Raw genomic sequence first — 16100 nt, 5'->3', positions numbered from 1 at the left:
TACTGTTACAAAAACAGACACATATCCAATGTAACAAAATAGAGAGCCCAGAAATAAAGCCACACACCTACAGCCATCTGATCTTCAACAAAGTTGACAAAAATATGCAATGGGGAAAGGACTCCCTATTCAATAAATGGTGCTGGGATAGCTGGCTAGCCATATGCAGAAGATTGAAACCGGACCCTTACCTTTCACCAGAAACAAAAATTAACTCAGGATGGATTACATATTTAAGTTGTTCTTTTTTTTCTTCCTGAGAAAGGGTCTGACTCTGTCACCCAGGTTGGAGTGCAGTGGTACCAGTGCGGCTCACTGCAACCTCCACCTCCTAGGTTCAAGTGATCCTCCTACCTCAGCTTCCCAAGGAGCTGGGACAATAGGCATGCCCCACCATGCCTGGCTAATTTTTTTATGTTTTTTGGTAGAGATGGGGTTTCACCATGTTGTCCAGGCTGATCTTGAACTCCTGAGCTCAAACCATCCACCTTGCTCGGCCTCCCAAAGTGCTGAGATTACAGGTGTCAGCCATCTCGTCCAGCCAGGATTAAAGATTTAAATGTCAGACCTCAAACCATAAGAATCCTAGAAGAAAACCTAGGAATCACCATTCTGGATGTTGGCCTTGGGAAAGAACTTATGACTAAGTCCTCAAAAGCAATTGCAGCAAAAACAAAAATTGAAAAGTGGGACCTAATTCAAGAGCTTTTGCACAGCAAAAGAAAGTATCAACAGAGTAAACAGACAACCTGCAGAACTGGAGAAAATATTTACAAACTATGCATCTGACAAAGGTCTAATATCCAGAATCTATAAGAAACTTAAACAACTGTACAAGGAAAAAATGAATAATCCTATTTAAAAAATGGGAAAAAGGGGCCGGGTGAGGTGGCTCAGGCCTGTAATCCCAGCACTTTCAGAGGCCGAGGTGGGCAGATTACTTGAGGTCAGGAATTTGAGACCCGCCTGACCAACATGGAGAAACCCTGTCTCTACTAAAAATACAAAATTAGCTGGGTGTGGTGGCACATGCCTGTAATCCCAGCTACCCAGGAGGCTGAGGCAGGAGAATCACTTGAACCCAGGAGACGGAGGTTGCAGTGAGCTGAGATTGCACCATTGCACTCCAGCATGGGTAACAAGAACAAAACTCCATCTCAAAACAACAAAAAACAAAAAACAAAAGGGAAAAAGGGCAAAAGGGCCAGGTGCGGTGGCTCACACCTATAATCCCAGCACTTTGGGAGGCCGAGGCAGGTGGATCACCTGAGGTCAGGAGTTCAAAACCAACCTGGCCAACATGGTGAAACCCCGTCTCTACTAAAAAATACAAAAATTAGCTGGGTGTGGTGGCAGGCACCTGTAATTCCAGCTACTCGGGAGAGAAGCAAAAAAAAAAAAAAAAAAAAAAAATCACACTTTTTTAAAAAAGCTTATAGATCATGCCTGTAATCCCAGCACTCTGGGAGGCTGAGGCAGGTGGATTACGAGGTCAGGAGATCGAGACCATCCTGGCGAACACGGTGAAACCCTGTCTCTACTAAAAATACAAAAAATTAGCTGGGCATGGTGGCGGGCGCCAGGGGGCGGAGCTTGCAGTGAGCAGAGATCACGCCACTGCACTCCAGCATGGGCGACACAGCGATACTCCATCTCAAAAAAAAACAGAAAGAAAGAAAAGTTAAAGTAAGCTAAAGTTAGTTAATTAATTAATTACATACATTTTTTTGAGACAGTCTCACTCTGTCACCCATGCTGGAGTGCAGTGATGCAATCTCAGCTCACTGCAACCTCTGCCTCCCAGGTTCAGGCGATTCTAGGGCCTCAGCCTCCCAAGTAACTGGTATTATAGTCGTGTGCCACCATGCTCAGCTAATTTTTGTATTTTTTTTTAGTAGAGATGGGGTTTTGCCATGTTGGCCAGGCTAGTCTTGAACTCCTGGCCTCAATCAATCCACCCACCTTGGCCCCCCAGAGAGCTGGGATTACAGATGTAAGCCATCATGCCTGGCCCTAAGGTGTGTTGGGTTAATTTATTATTGAAGAAAGAAAAATTTAAAATAAATTTAGTGTAGCCTAAGTGTATACAGTATTTATAAAGTCCACAGTAGTGTATAGTAATATCCTAGGTCTTCACGTTCAGTCACCACTCACTCACTGACTCAACCAGAGCAACTTCCAGCCCTGCAGGCTCCATTCATGCATGGTAAGTGTCTTACATAGATGTACCATGTTTTATCTTGTATACTGTATTTTTACTGTACCTTTTCTATGTTTAGATACATGAATACTTGCCGTTGTGTTACAGTTGCCTGCAGTATTCAGTAATCACAGCCTGTATAGGTTTGTGGCCTAGGAGCACTAGGCTGTACCATATATCCTGGGTGTGCAGCCAGCTATATCATCAAGGTCTGTGTCAGTACACACGATGATGTTTGCACAATGATGAAATCACCTAATGATGCATTTCTCAGAACATGTCCCTATCATTAAGTGATGCATGACTATAAAACTACAGATGCTCCTCTACTTACAGTGGGGCTACATTCCAACTAAACCTGTCATAAGTTTAAAATGCACTTGATACACCTAAGCTACTGAACACCATAGTTTAGCCTAATCTACCTTAAATATGCTCAGAACACTCACATTAGCCTACAATTGGGCAAAATTATGTAACACAAAGCCTATTTTATAGTAAAGTGTTTAAAATCTCTTGAAATGTATTGAACACTGTACTGAAAATGAAAAAAAAACATTGGTTGTGTGGATGCTTGAAGTACAGTTTCTACTGAATGCATATCACTTTCGCACCATCATAAAGTTGAAAAATGGTAAGTTGGCTGGGCATGGTGGCTCACACCTGTAATCCCTTTGGGAGGCCGAGGCGGGTGGATTACCTGAGGTCGGGAGCTCGAGACCAGCTTGGCCAAAATGGTGAAATCTCGTCTCTACTAAAACTACAAAAATTAGCCAGGCATAGTGGTGGGTGCCTTTAATCCCAGCTACCCAGGAGGCTAAGGCAGGAGAATCTCTTGAACCTGGGAGGCAGAGGTTGCAGTGAGCCAAGATCGAGCCACTGTACTCCAGCCTGGGTGACAAGAGTCAAACTCCATCTCAAAAAAAAAAAAAGAAAGAAAAGAAAAGAAAAAGAAAAATGGTAAGTCAAACTATCATAAATTGGGAACCATCTGTATATATATTTCCCAGATCTGTCTGCTGTGGGAGTCTCAAAGCAATGATATCCCAGTAGCAATGAGCACATCTAATGCCCAGATCTTGGCTTCTAAATATAATTCCTCAACTAAAAGGAACTTCCAGCCGGGCATGATGGCTCATGCCTATAATCCCAGCACTTTGGGAAGCCAAGGTGGGAGATTTACTTGAGCCTAGGCATTCAAGGCCAGCCTGGGCAACATAGGGAGATCTGTCTCTACAAAAAATAACAAAATTAGCTAGATGTTGTGGTACATGCCTAAGTCCCAGCTACTCAGGAGGCTGAGGTGGGAGGCTTGCTTGAGCCCAGGAAACTGAGGCTACAGTGAGCCAAGATGGCCCCACTGCACTCCAGGCACTCCAGCCCAGGTGACAGAGTAAGAACCTGTCTCAAAAAATAAACTAAAATAATAAATAAAAAGAGCTTCCTTGGAGAAACAGCTGGTTTCAGGACTGGACCTGGGAAAGTACACAATGAGCCTGGAAATTCTTGCTGTGCCAGAAAGTAAAATTATCTTAGGGGCATCTTGCTAATAAATCATCATCTAAGGGTTTTGAAGAATGATGGAAACATGGTAAAGCGACACAGGAATTAGCTTGAAAAGTCTCCCGCTGGCCAAATCTAGAACAATTTGAGCATCAAAATTTTAAAAAAGTAGTCAATTGTAACCCTTTGAATAAAATAAGGATCCAGGAGTCCATATGGATAATGAGGGATCTGGAGATGAACAAAAAATTGTTTGAGGCCCCAACAAGTCCATAGGGCAATAGCCAGGACAGTCTCAAACAGATGAGCCCTGAAGGAGCTCCACCCTGGAGTAGCACCAACTTCCTATAGGAAGGTTCCCTGAAGAAGGTGATGCCCAGAATGGGGAAGGCTGAGCGGGGACTCACGAGGGGCCTTTGCGCATCCGAGGCGTGCTCAGGGCCCACTGCTTGATCTTGCTCAGGCTCTGTTCACTGATGACATGCTGGCCGTCAGAGGGCATGCAGTCCACATACAAGTTGTAGAGCAGCAGCGCCTCCGTGTTCTTGCGCAGGGCGTTGGCCTGGACCACACGTTGTGCGAACATGCAAGGGTCCTCAGCGCAGAAGAGAAGCTGGATCCGTGGCACCCAGTACTGACAGAACTGAAGGGGTGGCCTTCCTGGGGGCCAGGTGAGAGGGAGAAGGGGACACGCAGTCAGACTTTCTGGGCTGAAACACTAGGTTCTGGCCGGCTGTGCCGTGGATGCCCAGTGGCCCTGTACAAATTGTTTCCCTCTTCTGACCCCCTGTTGCATCTGTGAAATGGGCATGACGACACTCTCTGCCCGGCCCATCTCACAAGGTGTCATGGACGGATGTGAAAGCACTTAGACAAGGCTGGGGCGCGGTGGCTGACACCTGTAATCCCAGCACTTTGGGAGGCCAAGGAGGGAGGATGCTTGAGGCCAGGAGTTCGAGACCAACCTGGCCACCATGGTAAAACCCTGTCTCTACTAAAATTACAAAACAGTAGCTGGGTGTGGTCGTGGGCACCTGTAATCCCAGTTACTTGGGAGACTGAGGCACGAGAATCACTTGAACCCAGGAGGAAGAGGTTACAATGAGCCAAGATTGCACCACTGCACTCCAGCCTGGGTGACAGAGCCAGACTCCATCTCAAAAAAAAAAAAAAAAAGAAAAGTATTTACACAAGGAGTTATACAGGCATGGCTGTTCAAGTGCCCATCCCTTGATCCCACACCCAGGGCAGGCATCGCTTATTGATGGGACTTGGGCTCAGAGCTGACATGCCAAATAATGGCCACTTGCCCTTTCTGGGGTCTCTGAGTGATGAGTCCTCTGGTCCTCACCGGTCAGGGCGTTGGGCAAACAGAAAAGTAGAATTCAGACCTGATCTGGCAGTGCCCTGGGCGGAGTTGGCCTCAGTCACGGGCCGGCCAGGCCCAAGCTGGGGTTCTGTTTGGGGCAGCGGCAGGACCTCATACCTTCAGTGGTGACCCCTGCATTCAGGATGGGCCTCCCCATCTCATCTCGCACCAGGCCTTTCTCGTCTGTCTTGTGTACCAGGTATAGCTTCTTCTCCTTGTCGTAGTCCAGGACGCCGACCTTGCACCATTTGTACTTCAGCTTCTGACTCTTGGGGTCCTCTGAAACAGGAGGGGAAACTCCACCAGTGTCCCCTGCCATGGGGGCAGGAAGGGGCCTCTGAGTGCTGGCAGCAGCGCTGGGAATGGGTCTCAGAGACCACCAGTCTGGCGTCTCTCCCGCTGGGATGCCCCCCTCTGCTCCAGCAGAGCCAGGGCCCTGCTTCCTCCCAGCCGAGCTGGCCTCTGAGGAACCCCACACTGCAGGAGGAGCCAGAAAGACCAGGCTTCTCTGCCCTGGTGCTCAGCACAACCTCCACCAGGGCAGAGAGACACACAGGCCAATGGGAGGCTGGGACAGGTGGCACAAAAACCCCAAGTTAAAGGAGACCTGCTGAGAACCCAGTTGTAAAGGTCATGAATGAGTTGGACCCCCTTCAAGGTGACCATGGCCAGGGTGAAGCCCTCCCCACAGGCTGCCCCTGGCTGCTCAGTCCCTGGGCCCCTCATCTGAGAACAGGGCACAGCAGGGCAGGGCAGGGCAGGAGCCGCTCTTTGGTCAGGATGGGCCTCCCACTGGTTTCCTGGGCTGAAAGCCTGTGCCCACTTCTCTAGCTTACCTCCCACCGCTGCCCCTCACACATTTCTCTCTAGCCACACTGGATGTCTGGCTATTCCTGTGAGTTTCGACCTTGTTCCCACGGCAGAGCCTCTGCACTGGCTGTGCCCTCGGCTTGGAACACTCTCCACTCAGGTCGCCTCATTGCTGGTTGCTCCCTTCACCAAGGATAAGCCTCTGTGCCTAAAATAGCACCCCTGTCCCAGGCACTCTCTGACTTGTTACCCCATTCTGTTCCTCACAGTGCCGAAAGTCACACTACTTATGCATCAGCTCCTGGTTCACAGCTGACTTGCTCACACTAGTGTCAACTCACTAAGGGCAGGAGCGACTTTGTCCCATCTCAGTCACAGCTGTGTCCCTGGGCCTGGAATGGAAACTAGTACCTTGCAGGTGTTCGATAAACTTTTGCAGAAGGAAGATGCACACATATGGTGCCCAGCAGAGCAGCCACAATACATAGTGGCTTAAAAACAAACTGAGGCCAGGCGTGGTGGCTCATGCCTATAATCCCAGCACTCTGGGAGGCAGAGGTGGGCGGATTGCCTGAGCTCAGGAGTTCGAGACCACCTTGGGCAACATGGTGAAATCCCGTCTCTACAAAAATACAAAAAAATTAGCTGGGAGTAGTGATGTGTGCCTGAAGTCCCAGCTACTTGGGAGGCTGAGGCACAAAAATTATTTAAATCGGGGAGGTGGAGGCTTCAGTGAGCCGAGATAAAAACTGTTTATTTTTGTTTTGTTTGTTTCTGTTGTTTTTTTTTTTTTTTTCCAGATGGAGTCTCACTCTGTTGCCTAGGCTGGAGTGCAATAGCGCGAGCTCCACTCACTGCAACCTCCGCCTTCCAGGTTCAAGCAATTCTCCTGCCTCAGCCTCCCAAGTAGCTGGGATTACAGGTGCGCACCATCATGCCCAGCTAATTTTTGTATTTTTAGTAGAGACGGGGTTTCATCATGTTGTTCAGGCTGGTCTTGAACCCCTGACCTCATGATCCGCCTGCCTTGGCTTCTTAAAGTATTGGGATTACAGGCATGAGCCACCACGCCTGGCCCCCTGGTTTTTTTTGTTTTGTTTTGTTTGAGTTCTACAGACTAGGTTGAGGAAGGAAGGGCTGGAATTCTCAGGAAATGCTCCCCACCTGTTGACACCAGCTAGATGAGTAAAGGATGGGTAAACAAGGTCTATAGCTCACCTATTTTGCTTCTCTGTTTTGCTTTTCCCTTCCCTTCCTAGTAGGTTGCCTTTCTGAAAATGCTGGCCTTGTCTCGGCTCAACTCAGATGAAAAGATGTCACTGGAAGCTCCCAGCAGAAAACAAGAGGTCCCCGGCAGAGCCTCTCCCTGCTCACCCCTCCTCCCACCTGTGCCACCACCCCAGACCAGGGCCATGTGAAGGGGTGTAAGCAGAGTACCTCGATGGAGGCTGCTACTTGGCGCATTTAAGGCTAATGCAGCCCCAAACCTTCTGGTTTTATCACCAGGAATTGGCGATCTGGGAACAATTGAGTTAAATTATTTTTGTAATTAAGTCCAAAGTAAAGGGAACATTCTGGGCTTCTTGTCTAGTTCAGAGAAATTGATTCTAGCATTAAGATGTTTTTAAAATGAAACATAAATTTACAGCCTGCTCAGTGGACTCACTGGGCAGTCTTAAAACTAGTCATGGCTATCACAACCCTGCTTCCCACCTGGAGCTGGCCTACTGGGCCCACTCCCAACTCACAGCATCTTGTCCACCCACCAGGTGGGGAGCAGAGCAGCCTTCAGCCCTGCACAGGGGAACAGCCACCTCCAACTTCCCAAATGATGGCCCACACCTTCCTAGGATGTTGCATCGACACCCAGCCATGCAGGCCGAGACGTCAGCTGCGGATGCCCACCTGGCATTGCTTTCCACAGCAGGAAATGGGAGAGCCTCCACAGCCGCTGGGGCAGGCCTGAGGCCAAAGGAGCAGCCAGGGGCACTCCCTGGGCAGATATTGACAAGGCCAAGACAAGGCAAACCTGTGTGGCATCAAGTGGGCATGGTGAGGTGTGACAGTGGCTGTGGATGGGTGACAATAGGAGAGTGTGTTTCTGTGTGGTGAAAATGTGTACACAAGAGAGGTTGTTGGGGGTGTGTATGACAGTGAATGTGCTTGTCAATGTGTGTGATGATGCGGATGTGACTTTGTGAGCAAGTGTGTGATGGTGTGTGTTGTGCACACAAAAGTGAAAGCTGAGAGGCCATGGTTAGAGCTGCAACAATGGGGCTTCTGGGTGGAGGGATGGAGAGTGGAATTGTGCCCCTCGTGCATGTTTCAATATTCCCAATGAGCATGTACATATTTTACTACCAATAAATCAAAGATTTTTCAAAACACTAGACACCATCCAGCTGTCCCTTTTCCAGCTCTCCCAATGATGTTTTCCCTGGTCCCTGCATTCCTGCCTCTGTGAGGCCAGCTTCTAGGCCTGTCTACCAGCTGAGAGGTCTTGAAAGACCCCTCGCCTCCGGTGGCTGCCAGGTCCCAGGGGAGCCCAGGAGTCTGTGACAGGGCTGCTACTGGAATGAGATAGTGTCCCCACTCCAGACTGGCCTTGCTCACCATGCCCCAGGAAGTCATCAGTGGGCAGGAGGGCTTTTCCCGGGACAGGTTTCCTGTCCAGAGACCCTGGCTTCAAGCCCATGTTGATCCACTCTCTGGGAGTCCGGCAGTCAAAGTCCTCGTTGTCAAATACCTGGAAGAAAGCAGGCCAAAATTGGGAAGAAGCAGCTCCTCTAGTGGGGCCCAGGTGGGACTGGGTGTGCCAAAGGATGGGGTGCCTAAGTAATACCCTACCCAGGTGAGAGAGCTGCAAGGTGGCACTGGGGGCTGACCCTCTCCACTGCTAGAACTGGGGGTTGAGCCTCTCCACTGCTGCTCCCAGGGGTACACAGCATCTGGTTGGGTGAAACCCTGGATCCCCATCCAGCCAAGCCACCTGAGGCTCAGGCAGAGGGGTGTCCAGGGACCCAGAGCAGGTGGTGGGTTTTCTCCCACTGCCCAGGGCCACCTAGCTCAGGACCAAGGGAAGAGGTGGCCCTTGGGTTTTCCTGGGGACCCTACTCCAACTTGGAACTGGTGAGATTCGGGGCTGTCAGGAGGCAGCCCTTAGCTAGACTCAACTTTACCTCCTTACAGGGACCACCAGGTGAGAGACACTCAGGGCCACAGAGAGGAGAAGAGGGGAGGTGGGTGAAAGCCAGAGCCAGGCCATGCTCCCTCTTTCTCCTCCCTGGATTCATTTCCTGATTTATACCCCAAGGGGGTGGCACTGATGCCCTCTTCCATCCCTGCTCTTCCCATTTCAGTGAGCCCAGAAGCAGCTGCCTACCCTGAGGCGGGCACTGGTCAGGGAGGATACTCCACAGTCCAGCTGGGCCGCATCTAGGTTGCCCATGGGTGGCATGGAGGCCGAGGCCAGGCATACAGGCTGCCCAGGGAAGAAGCAAAGACTCAGCATTCTAGGGGGGCTGGGGGCCCCACCCGCCCCATCTAGGATGCTCAAAGTACCTGGGATGGGTTCCTATTGTTGACCTGCCCCGTTTGACAAGAGAGTGCTAGTGACTGGTGGGGGAATCCCCTTTCAGATCTGACTCCTGAGCGTCCACTGGGGTCCTGCACTTCTGCCCCTGTCCCTCAACCATCTGTGGAAGCCCGGCTCACCTTCAGTGGGAGGTAGATGGGGAAGATTGGGTCATGGTCCTGCTCGATGGTTTGGGGGTGCTGGGGGTCCAGGTGCCTGGGCATGAGCTTGTTGGAGTCGATGCCCTGGCTGAACAGCAACTGCTCAATGTCCAGGCTCAGGTACTGTTGTTTCCTCCTGGTCAAGGGCAGGGAGGGGACCTCAGGATGGCTTGGCTCGTGTGAGGTGGCTCCATGGGTGTCCACAAGGGCCTACGGGGTTGTGGGGACAGGGGTGTGGCCGAGAGACCCCTCTGGAGCCCTCCACCCCTGAGACTCATCAGGAAGTGGTGTGGTGGCTGGGGCTGGTGTCCTGGGCTCCAACTGCCCTTCTGTCCCGCCCTGCAGTCCCATTCATTGACCTCAATGCCACCTTCCCCAACTCCATAACGTAAATTGTTCCTATTAAGACACCAAAGGGCTAGAAGATTCAATCTAAACACTTGTGCACAGGCTCTGCCATGAGGATTATCACCTGGTGATCTGCAGTTCCTCATCCCCTGAGACGGGTGGTTGCCACCTCCCGGACAGTCTGCCCACAGCTCACCCAGCCGTACCTCTCGATCTCAATCTTGCGAGGACGCTGGCCTGGCAGCACCTGGAAAGGCACCTGCATCTTGGGCTCATAGGCCTGCAGTGGGAAGTCAGTCTGGGCGAGCAGCTGGGTGGTGGACCCGATGCACTGCTGCTCCATGCGCTCCTGGAAGTCTTCAGGAACCTCAAAGGTTCCGACTGCAGGTAGAAGCAGGGGCAGGGGCTTCAGGGCTCAGGCCAGCACCCAAAAACCAGCCTCCACCCCATAAAATAAATTACCAACCAGGTAGTATGCTTTGGAGTGTGGGAAGCTCAAAGCTTGCCTGTGGCTGGGCAGTGGCTGGGAGAACACAGGCATGGCACCAGGTGTCCTGGGGCTATGAGCCTGGAGGGACGGTGGCTTCCAGAAGGTCTGTCCTAGCCCTGCTCTCCCTGTCCAGAGCCAGCATGCTTGACCACCCCTTTCCATACCACCCAGCACCAGGGGCCATTGCTCAAGCCAGGTGTTGAGTTCAACAAGGGAGAGGGTTACCACTGGATAGGAAGATGAACTGGGATGGTCTCCTCCCACCCCTACTGCAGAGGCCCCCTCAGCATATTGGAGTCTGATATTCATTCCCTGAGGCCATTGCCAGCTTGAGGCATCCTAGATACTGTGGGTGGCTCCACTACTCTGGCCCTGCAGGACCCTCAAGTCACAAAATGACTGCCACTACTTAGATGAGCAGGGTATACAGAGGCTTCCATTCCATACCTGGGGGAAGGGGAGTTGGCGGGGAGAGACCCATTGATAGGGTGACCATCCATCTCAGTTTGCCTGTGACACCAGATAGTCAATGGAGAAGAAAGTCCCAGGCAAAGTGAGACCACAGAGGTGGGGAGAGGGGTGTGGGCATTTGCTTTAGGAGGGGATGGCCACATTTCCCAGGGCCTGGGTGGGCTCTGGGCAGCCTCCTGATGGTCCCCTCTATTTTCCAGTTGGAAGAAGGGTCCAGAGTCCCAGGGGCCCTGGTGACCCCTTCCTTGGGCCTTACTGCCTCCCTGGGACCAAGAGGTGGTCATGCTGCAGGAGGGCCCACCTTGGGAGTGGCATCTGGGGTCCCACAGAGGCCACCAGAGGTGGTGCCTGGGCAGTGTCCAAGGCTCAGCGGAGCCTCCACCATTAGCTGGAGCCTGCTCTCACCAGGCTGCTGAGTAGTCAAGGGACCTCCCTCTTTGCATCAAAAATGCCCAGATCTCAGGGCTGCCAAGAAGGCTGTTTTCAGAGCCCTAATCACCAGCTCTTGAGGCTGCGTGACACCACTCCACCCCCAGGACCCACTCAGTGGCCAAGAAGGAGCCAGGGTGAAGAGACCCATGCCTGGCCTCCAGACCCTGCTGCGTCCGCGGGCCGGGGCAGGCTACCCCAGCCCTCGGGCAGCAGAGTGAATGTCCACTACTGGCTGCTGAGAGCCCTGATTGACACTACCCTGTGCCGCTGGGGGCTGCTTTTTCTCATGTGGGTAGAGCTGCCATCTGCCAAGCACCCCCAGCCCACCCTGCCATGTGTGGCAGGAGCACCATTCCCAATACCCCCAGTGCTGAGATCTGCGGTTAGTAACCATTTTCTGGGTCACAGATACTTGTGAGACTGTTGGAAACAATAGGCCAGACCCTCAGATAAGTGCGCAAATGTACATGCTCGTGATGTTTTCTAAGGCCTGTGGGCTCCAAGAGGACAGGTGTGGACAGCGGCAGGAAGGAGCCAGGTCTTTCCTGGGGGTGGGGAGGAGGGGCGGACAAGGGGAGCCACAGGGCATCTGGGCCTGATCCAAGGGGACGTCCTGTCTGCCAGGGGAGAGGCACAAACCCTGGCCAGGTGGGAGGCCACCTGCACAGTTCCTCACCACCACTCAGAGCTTCTCCTGGAGCCCCTGTTCTCTCCTCTGCCACCGGGGAAGGCCCCACACCCTGCAGACCTGTCCCAGTCCTCACCACCTTAGCTGTGCTCTGAGACTCTCCATGAGCCTGAGAGGAGAGTCCCCCTTTCCTCCTTCAGCAGGGATCTCCCAGGCATCTATCTGAGCCAGGTCCTGTTCTAGGTGCTGGGTCTCCAGCAGGAAGCAACTCAGACAGTCCTGGCCTCTTCAGGGCCCACATTCCACAGGAGGCAGAAAATACACCCATATGCCCTTCTGACCTCAGCCAGGGAAAGAACGCTGTGGCTGTGACCCCTGGCAGCCCAGCCCAGCCCAGGGTCAAGGTGATGGCTCCACTAAGAGTAATGACTCGGTAGCTGTGGCTGACTGAGCACTCACCGTGAGTGGGCACTTGTGAAGCACCCTGTTTCTTATTATCCCCGCTCCACAGTTAAGGAAGCTGGGGCCCACAGCCAAGAAAAGGCTGTCTCCCTGAGGCCAAAAGCCTGCTTCGAAATACCTACCGGGACCCACTCACACAGCCCTCCTGAGCACTGACCTCTTGGGGTGAACTTGTCAAGGTCAGCCTGCCGCAGGAGGTTCTGGCTCATTCGGGGGCCACGACATACTTCCTGAAACCAAACCATGGAGCCCTGAGTATGTGTCAACCTCCCAGGGACAGGCAGGACCCGGGAGGGACCCCGAGCCCAGGCGCCTCCCTTGAGGCCCACCAGGGAACACTCCAGGAGCACAGGAGTGGGCAGAACCAGTGAGTATGCACAATTCCCCGTTCAAAGGCCACAGTGGGCAACAAGTTGTGGCTACCCAGGACATCCTGGCCCCACCCCATTCTGGTCCAGCCCAGCTCCCCTCCTTGATCTGAGAACACTCCACAGTGCATCCCGGGGCTGAGCCATGAAGCAGGTACTGCAAGGCCAGCAGGTATCTCTGTACATACCTCCTCTCCCAAGGGCCACTGGCACTGCAGGTTTAATGCATATCAGGGGGTCCTCACCCTGTCTTTCTTGGCCCCTCCCTGGCCTAAAGCCTAAGGCTGCCTGGGACCTACAGGACTCTGAATTCTCTCCTCATCATTCCCCCCACCCTTTCCCCTGCCCCCAGCCTCCTCCCTCGATCTCTCCCCTCGCATTCTAGCCTTCTTCTTCACACAGCCGTGCCCTCTCTCAGGGACCCCAGGTCTTTGTACCTGTTGTCTCCCCCTGCCTGGAACATGCTCCCAGGCCCCACTCTTACATCCTGTCTCTCAGATCTCAGCAGTACATCACCTCATCTGTGGAACCTTCCCAACCAGAGCCAGGGGAAGGGGTCTTCCCTACCAAAGCCACTGCCCCACAACAATGACAATAGGGATGTGGGCGTCTCATCCCTGCTGCATCGCCAGGGCTCCATCCAGGGCCTGGCACACAGCAGGAGCTCAGTAATGAGTTGTCGAACGAATGGACAGATGCATGGGTGGTGAGAAAAATGGATGGAAGGATGGATGAGGGGATAATAGGGGGTAGATGGATAGAAAGACAGATGGATAGATCGATAGACAGCTAAAAGAACAGATGGACTGACTGATGGGGAGAAGGATGAAAGGATGGGTGAACGGGGCCCAGAGGAAGGGTTGAGGCTTGGTAGGGGATGGCTGCCATACTCACCCCAAGTTGATCTAAGGTTCCAGGGCTGAGGATGTCGGAGTAGAACCCACGCTGCTTCATCAGCGGGTACTTCTTATCAGTGCCTGTCAGGGGTGACTTCCGGGGCTGCTCCAAGTCTGAGAGTGTGGGTGGGGCCGGGGGCAGGGGTAAATGTGGGAGCTTGGGGTCAAGGGCTGGAGGATTTCCCAACCCATAGTCTGATCCTGGAAGAATCTTCCCCGGGTTATACTCTAGGCTCCTGTGGGTCCCCGCTTGGACTGCAGGAGCACTGCTGCACTCTGGGCCCTGAGGGGTCCTTCCCAGGCTATAGCCTTTACTGTTAGGCTGCTCCATGCTGCTTCTCAGGGAGATGCCCCAGCCGAAGCTCCTAGGAGAAGAACCCAGCATCAGTCAGCCCTTGCCAGCCTCTGTCTTAGCCCCGAGACACATGGATGCCTAGATTGCCTGCCTGCCACAAGCCCCAGCCCATGACCCATGGGTAACAGAAGAGCAAGAAGGAGGGAGTGGTCTCCTCCTAATCTGGACAGGCATACAGTACCCCGAGTCCCACCAGGAGACGGTGGGGCCTGCCCTGGACACTCCATGTGAGAAATGAGCCCACCCAGAGTTAAGGGCTGAGTGAGGGGAAACACTGCAGATGCCCCCAACCCATGCATGCGACTGCACTTGTCCACCCCTCTCCCCCATTTTATAGAGCAAGACCTGACTTTTCAGTAGCAGGAGATGGGGAGGGAGGCCCAGAGCTTGCTCACCCAATAAATTTCCCTAAAATGACTTTCAGCCAGTAGCAGCCCCGGCACCCCCAGCCCATCCCTGCTAGACTTCCCTACCTTTTCCCAGTGTGGTGCATGAGCCTCCCTAGCACCTGTGAGCGCTGGACCATGCCCTGCCTCCCCTGTGTTTGCCCACTCGACCTCCCCCCATACCCTGGAGCCAGAGGACTAAATGGTCTCCCCAGCAGGACCCCAATCCTGACCCTCCATTGGCCCACAGATCCCTCTACCAGCAACAAAATAGCATTCACCCACCCTGGCTCTCAGGGTCAGATCAGCTCAGGAAACGTATACCCTCCCGTCTTATGCAAAGGGAGCAGCAGATGCCGCCAGGGTGCATGCACATCCACCACCTGGAGGACAAGGGTTTATAGAGTTTTTATTGTGGGAGGAGCAAGCCCTTGCAAAGCCACTGTTGCTTTTGGCTACCTCAAAATTCATCACCATGGAGAATCCTTGGGCAGGAGAACATGACAAGAAATTGGACAAGGGTATGGTGAAGAAGAGGTTTGTACATAATGCTAATGCAAAAAATAAAAAGGGGGTCTACAATTACCTCAATAAAAATTGCAATTAGAAAAAAAGAGGCCGGGGCGGTGGCTCACTCCTATAATCCCAGCACTTCGGGAGGCCGAGGCGGGTGGATCACCTGAGGTCAGGAGTTTGAGACCAGCCTGACCAACACGGTGAAACCCCATTTCTACTAAAAATACAAAATTAGCCAGGTATGGTGGCACATGCCTGTAATCCCAGCTACTTGGGAGGCTGAGGCAGGAGAATCACTTGAACCCGGGAGGCAGAGGTTGCAGTGAGCTCAGATCGCGCCATTGCACCCCAGCCTGGGTGACAAGAGCAAAACTCCATCTCAAAAAAAAAAGAAAAAAGAAAAAAGAAAGAAATGGCCAGGCTTGGTGGCTCACGCCTGTAATCCCAGCACTTCGGGAGGCTGACGTGGGTGGATCACTTGAGATCAGGAGTTAGAGACCAGCCTGGTCAACATGGCAAAACCCCATCTCTACTAAAAATACAAAATTAGCTGGGTGTGGTGGTGCACACTTGTAATCCTAGCTACTCCGGAGGCTGAGGCAGGAGAATCGCTTGAACCCAGGAGACAGAGGTTGCAAGGAGCCAAGATCATGCCACTGCATTCCAGCCTAGGCAACAGAGCGAGATTCCGTCAAAAAAAAAAAAAAAAAAGGAAAGAAAGAAAGAAAAGGAAAGCATCTTAACGAAAGGAAATAGGGGCCTAGCCCAAGCAAGCCCCCCTTCCCTGGCCCCATCCCATTTTCCCATCCCTTCTGCATCCCATTTTCCCATCCCTTCTGCATCCCATTTTCCCATCCCTTCTGCATCCCATTTTCCCATCCCTTCTGCACACTGAGACAAAGAGCCAAGAGCTTGAAGAACAGGGCACTCTTTTTGCTGGGTGTTTTGTGCTAGTGTAGGCCTCCTGATGGATCACGGCAGGGGGCCCTTGCCTGCACTGACTTGAGGAGTGGGGTGGGTGGCCAGGGCTGTCTAGAGCAAAACTACCAAGCAGTGCTGAAGCAGCATGCAGCAGCTGAGTCCATTTCTAAGAAGTGAGTGGTGAGTTGTCAGGGCACCTGAGGGCCGAAG

At 52.6% G+C, this 16100-nt stretch overlaps 1 protein-coding gene across 3 annotated transcripts in view; it reads right to left on the bottom strand.

Annotated features, from left to right (window-relative positions):
- Positions 1 to 14717, bottom strand: part of DNAH1 (dynein axonemal heavy chain 1) — a 78433-nt gene extending 63716 nt beyond the window's left edge. For 2 of the 3 annotated variants that reach the window (XM_055382574.2, XM_055382575.2), the window contains exons 1-7: positions 13711 to 14717; positions 12606 to 12678; positions 10172 to 10346; positions 9597 to 9753; positions 8496 to 8628; positions 5190 to 5351; positions 4111 to 4363 (exon numbers count right to left, since the gene is read on the bottom strand). In XM_055382574.2, coding sequence (XP_055238549.2) covers positions 4111 to 4363; positions 5190 to 5351; positions 8496 to 8628; positions 9597 to 9753; positions 10172 to 10346; positions 12606 to 12678; positions 13711 to 14097 — 1340 coding nt within the window. In that variant the 5' untranslated portion in view covers positions 14098 to 14717. The remainder of the gene's footprint in view (positions 1 to 4110; positions 4364 to 5189; positions 5352 to 8495; positions 8629 to 9596; positions 9754 to 10171; positions 10347 to 12605; positions 12679 to 13710) is intronic. The other variant, XM_055382576.2, reaches the window with a different exon arrangement.
- Positions 14718 to 16100: the final 1383 nt, after the last annotated feature.

This window comes from Gorilla gorilla, chromosome 2, assembly GCF_029281585.2.
Source record: "Gorilla gorilla gorilla isolate KB3781 chromosome 2, NHGRI_mGorGor1-v2.1_pri, whole genome shotgun sequence".
Lineage (NCBI taxonomy): Eukaryota > Metazoa > Chordata > Mammalia > Primates > Hominidae > Gorilla > Gorilla gorilla.
Note: the sequence above shows the minus strand (reverse complement) of the source record. Positions and strands in the feature narration are given on the sequence as shown.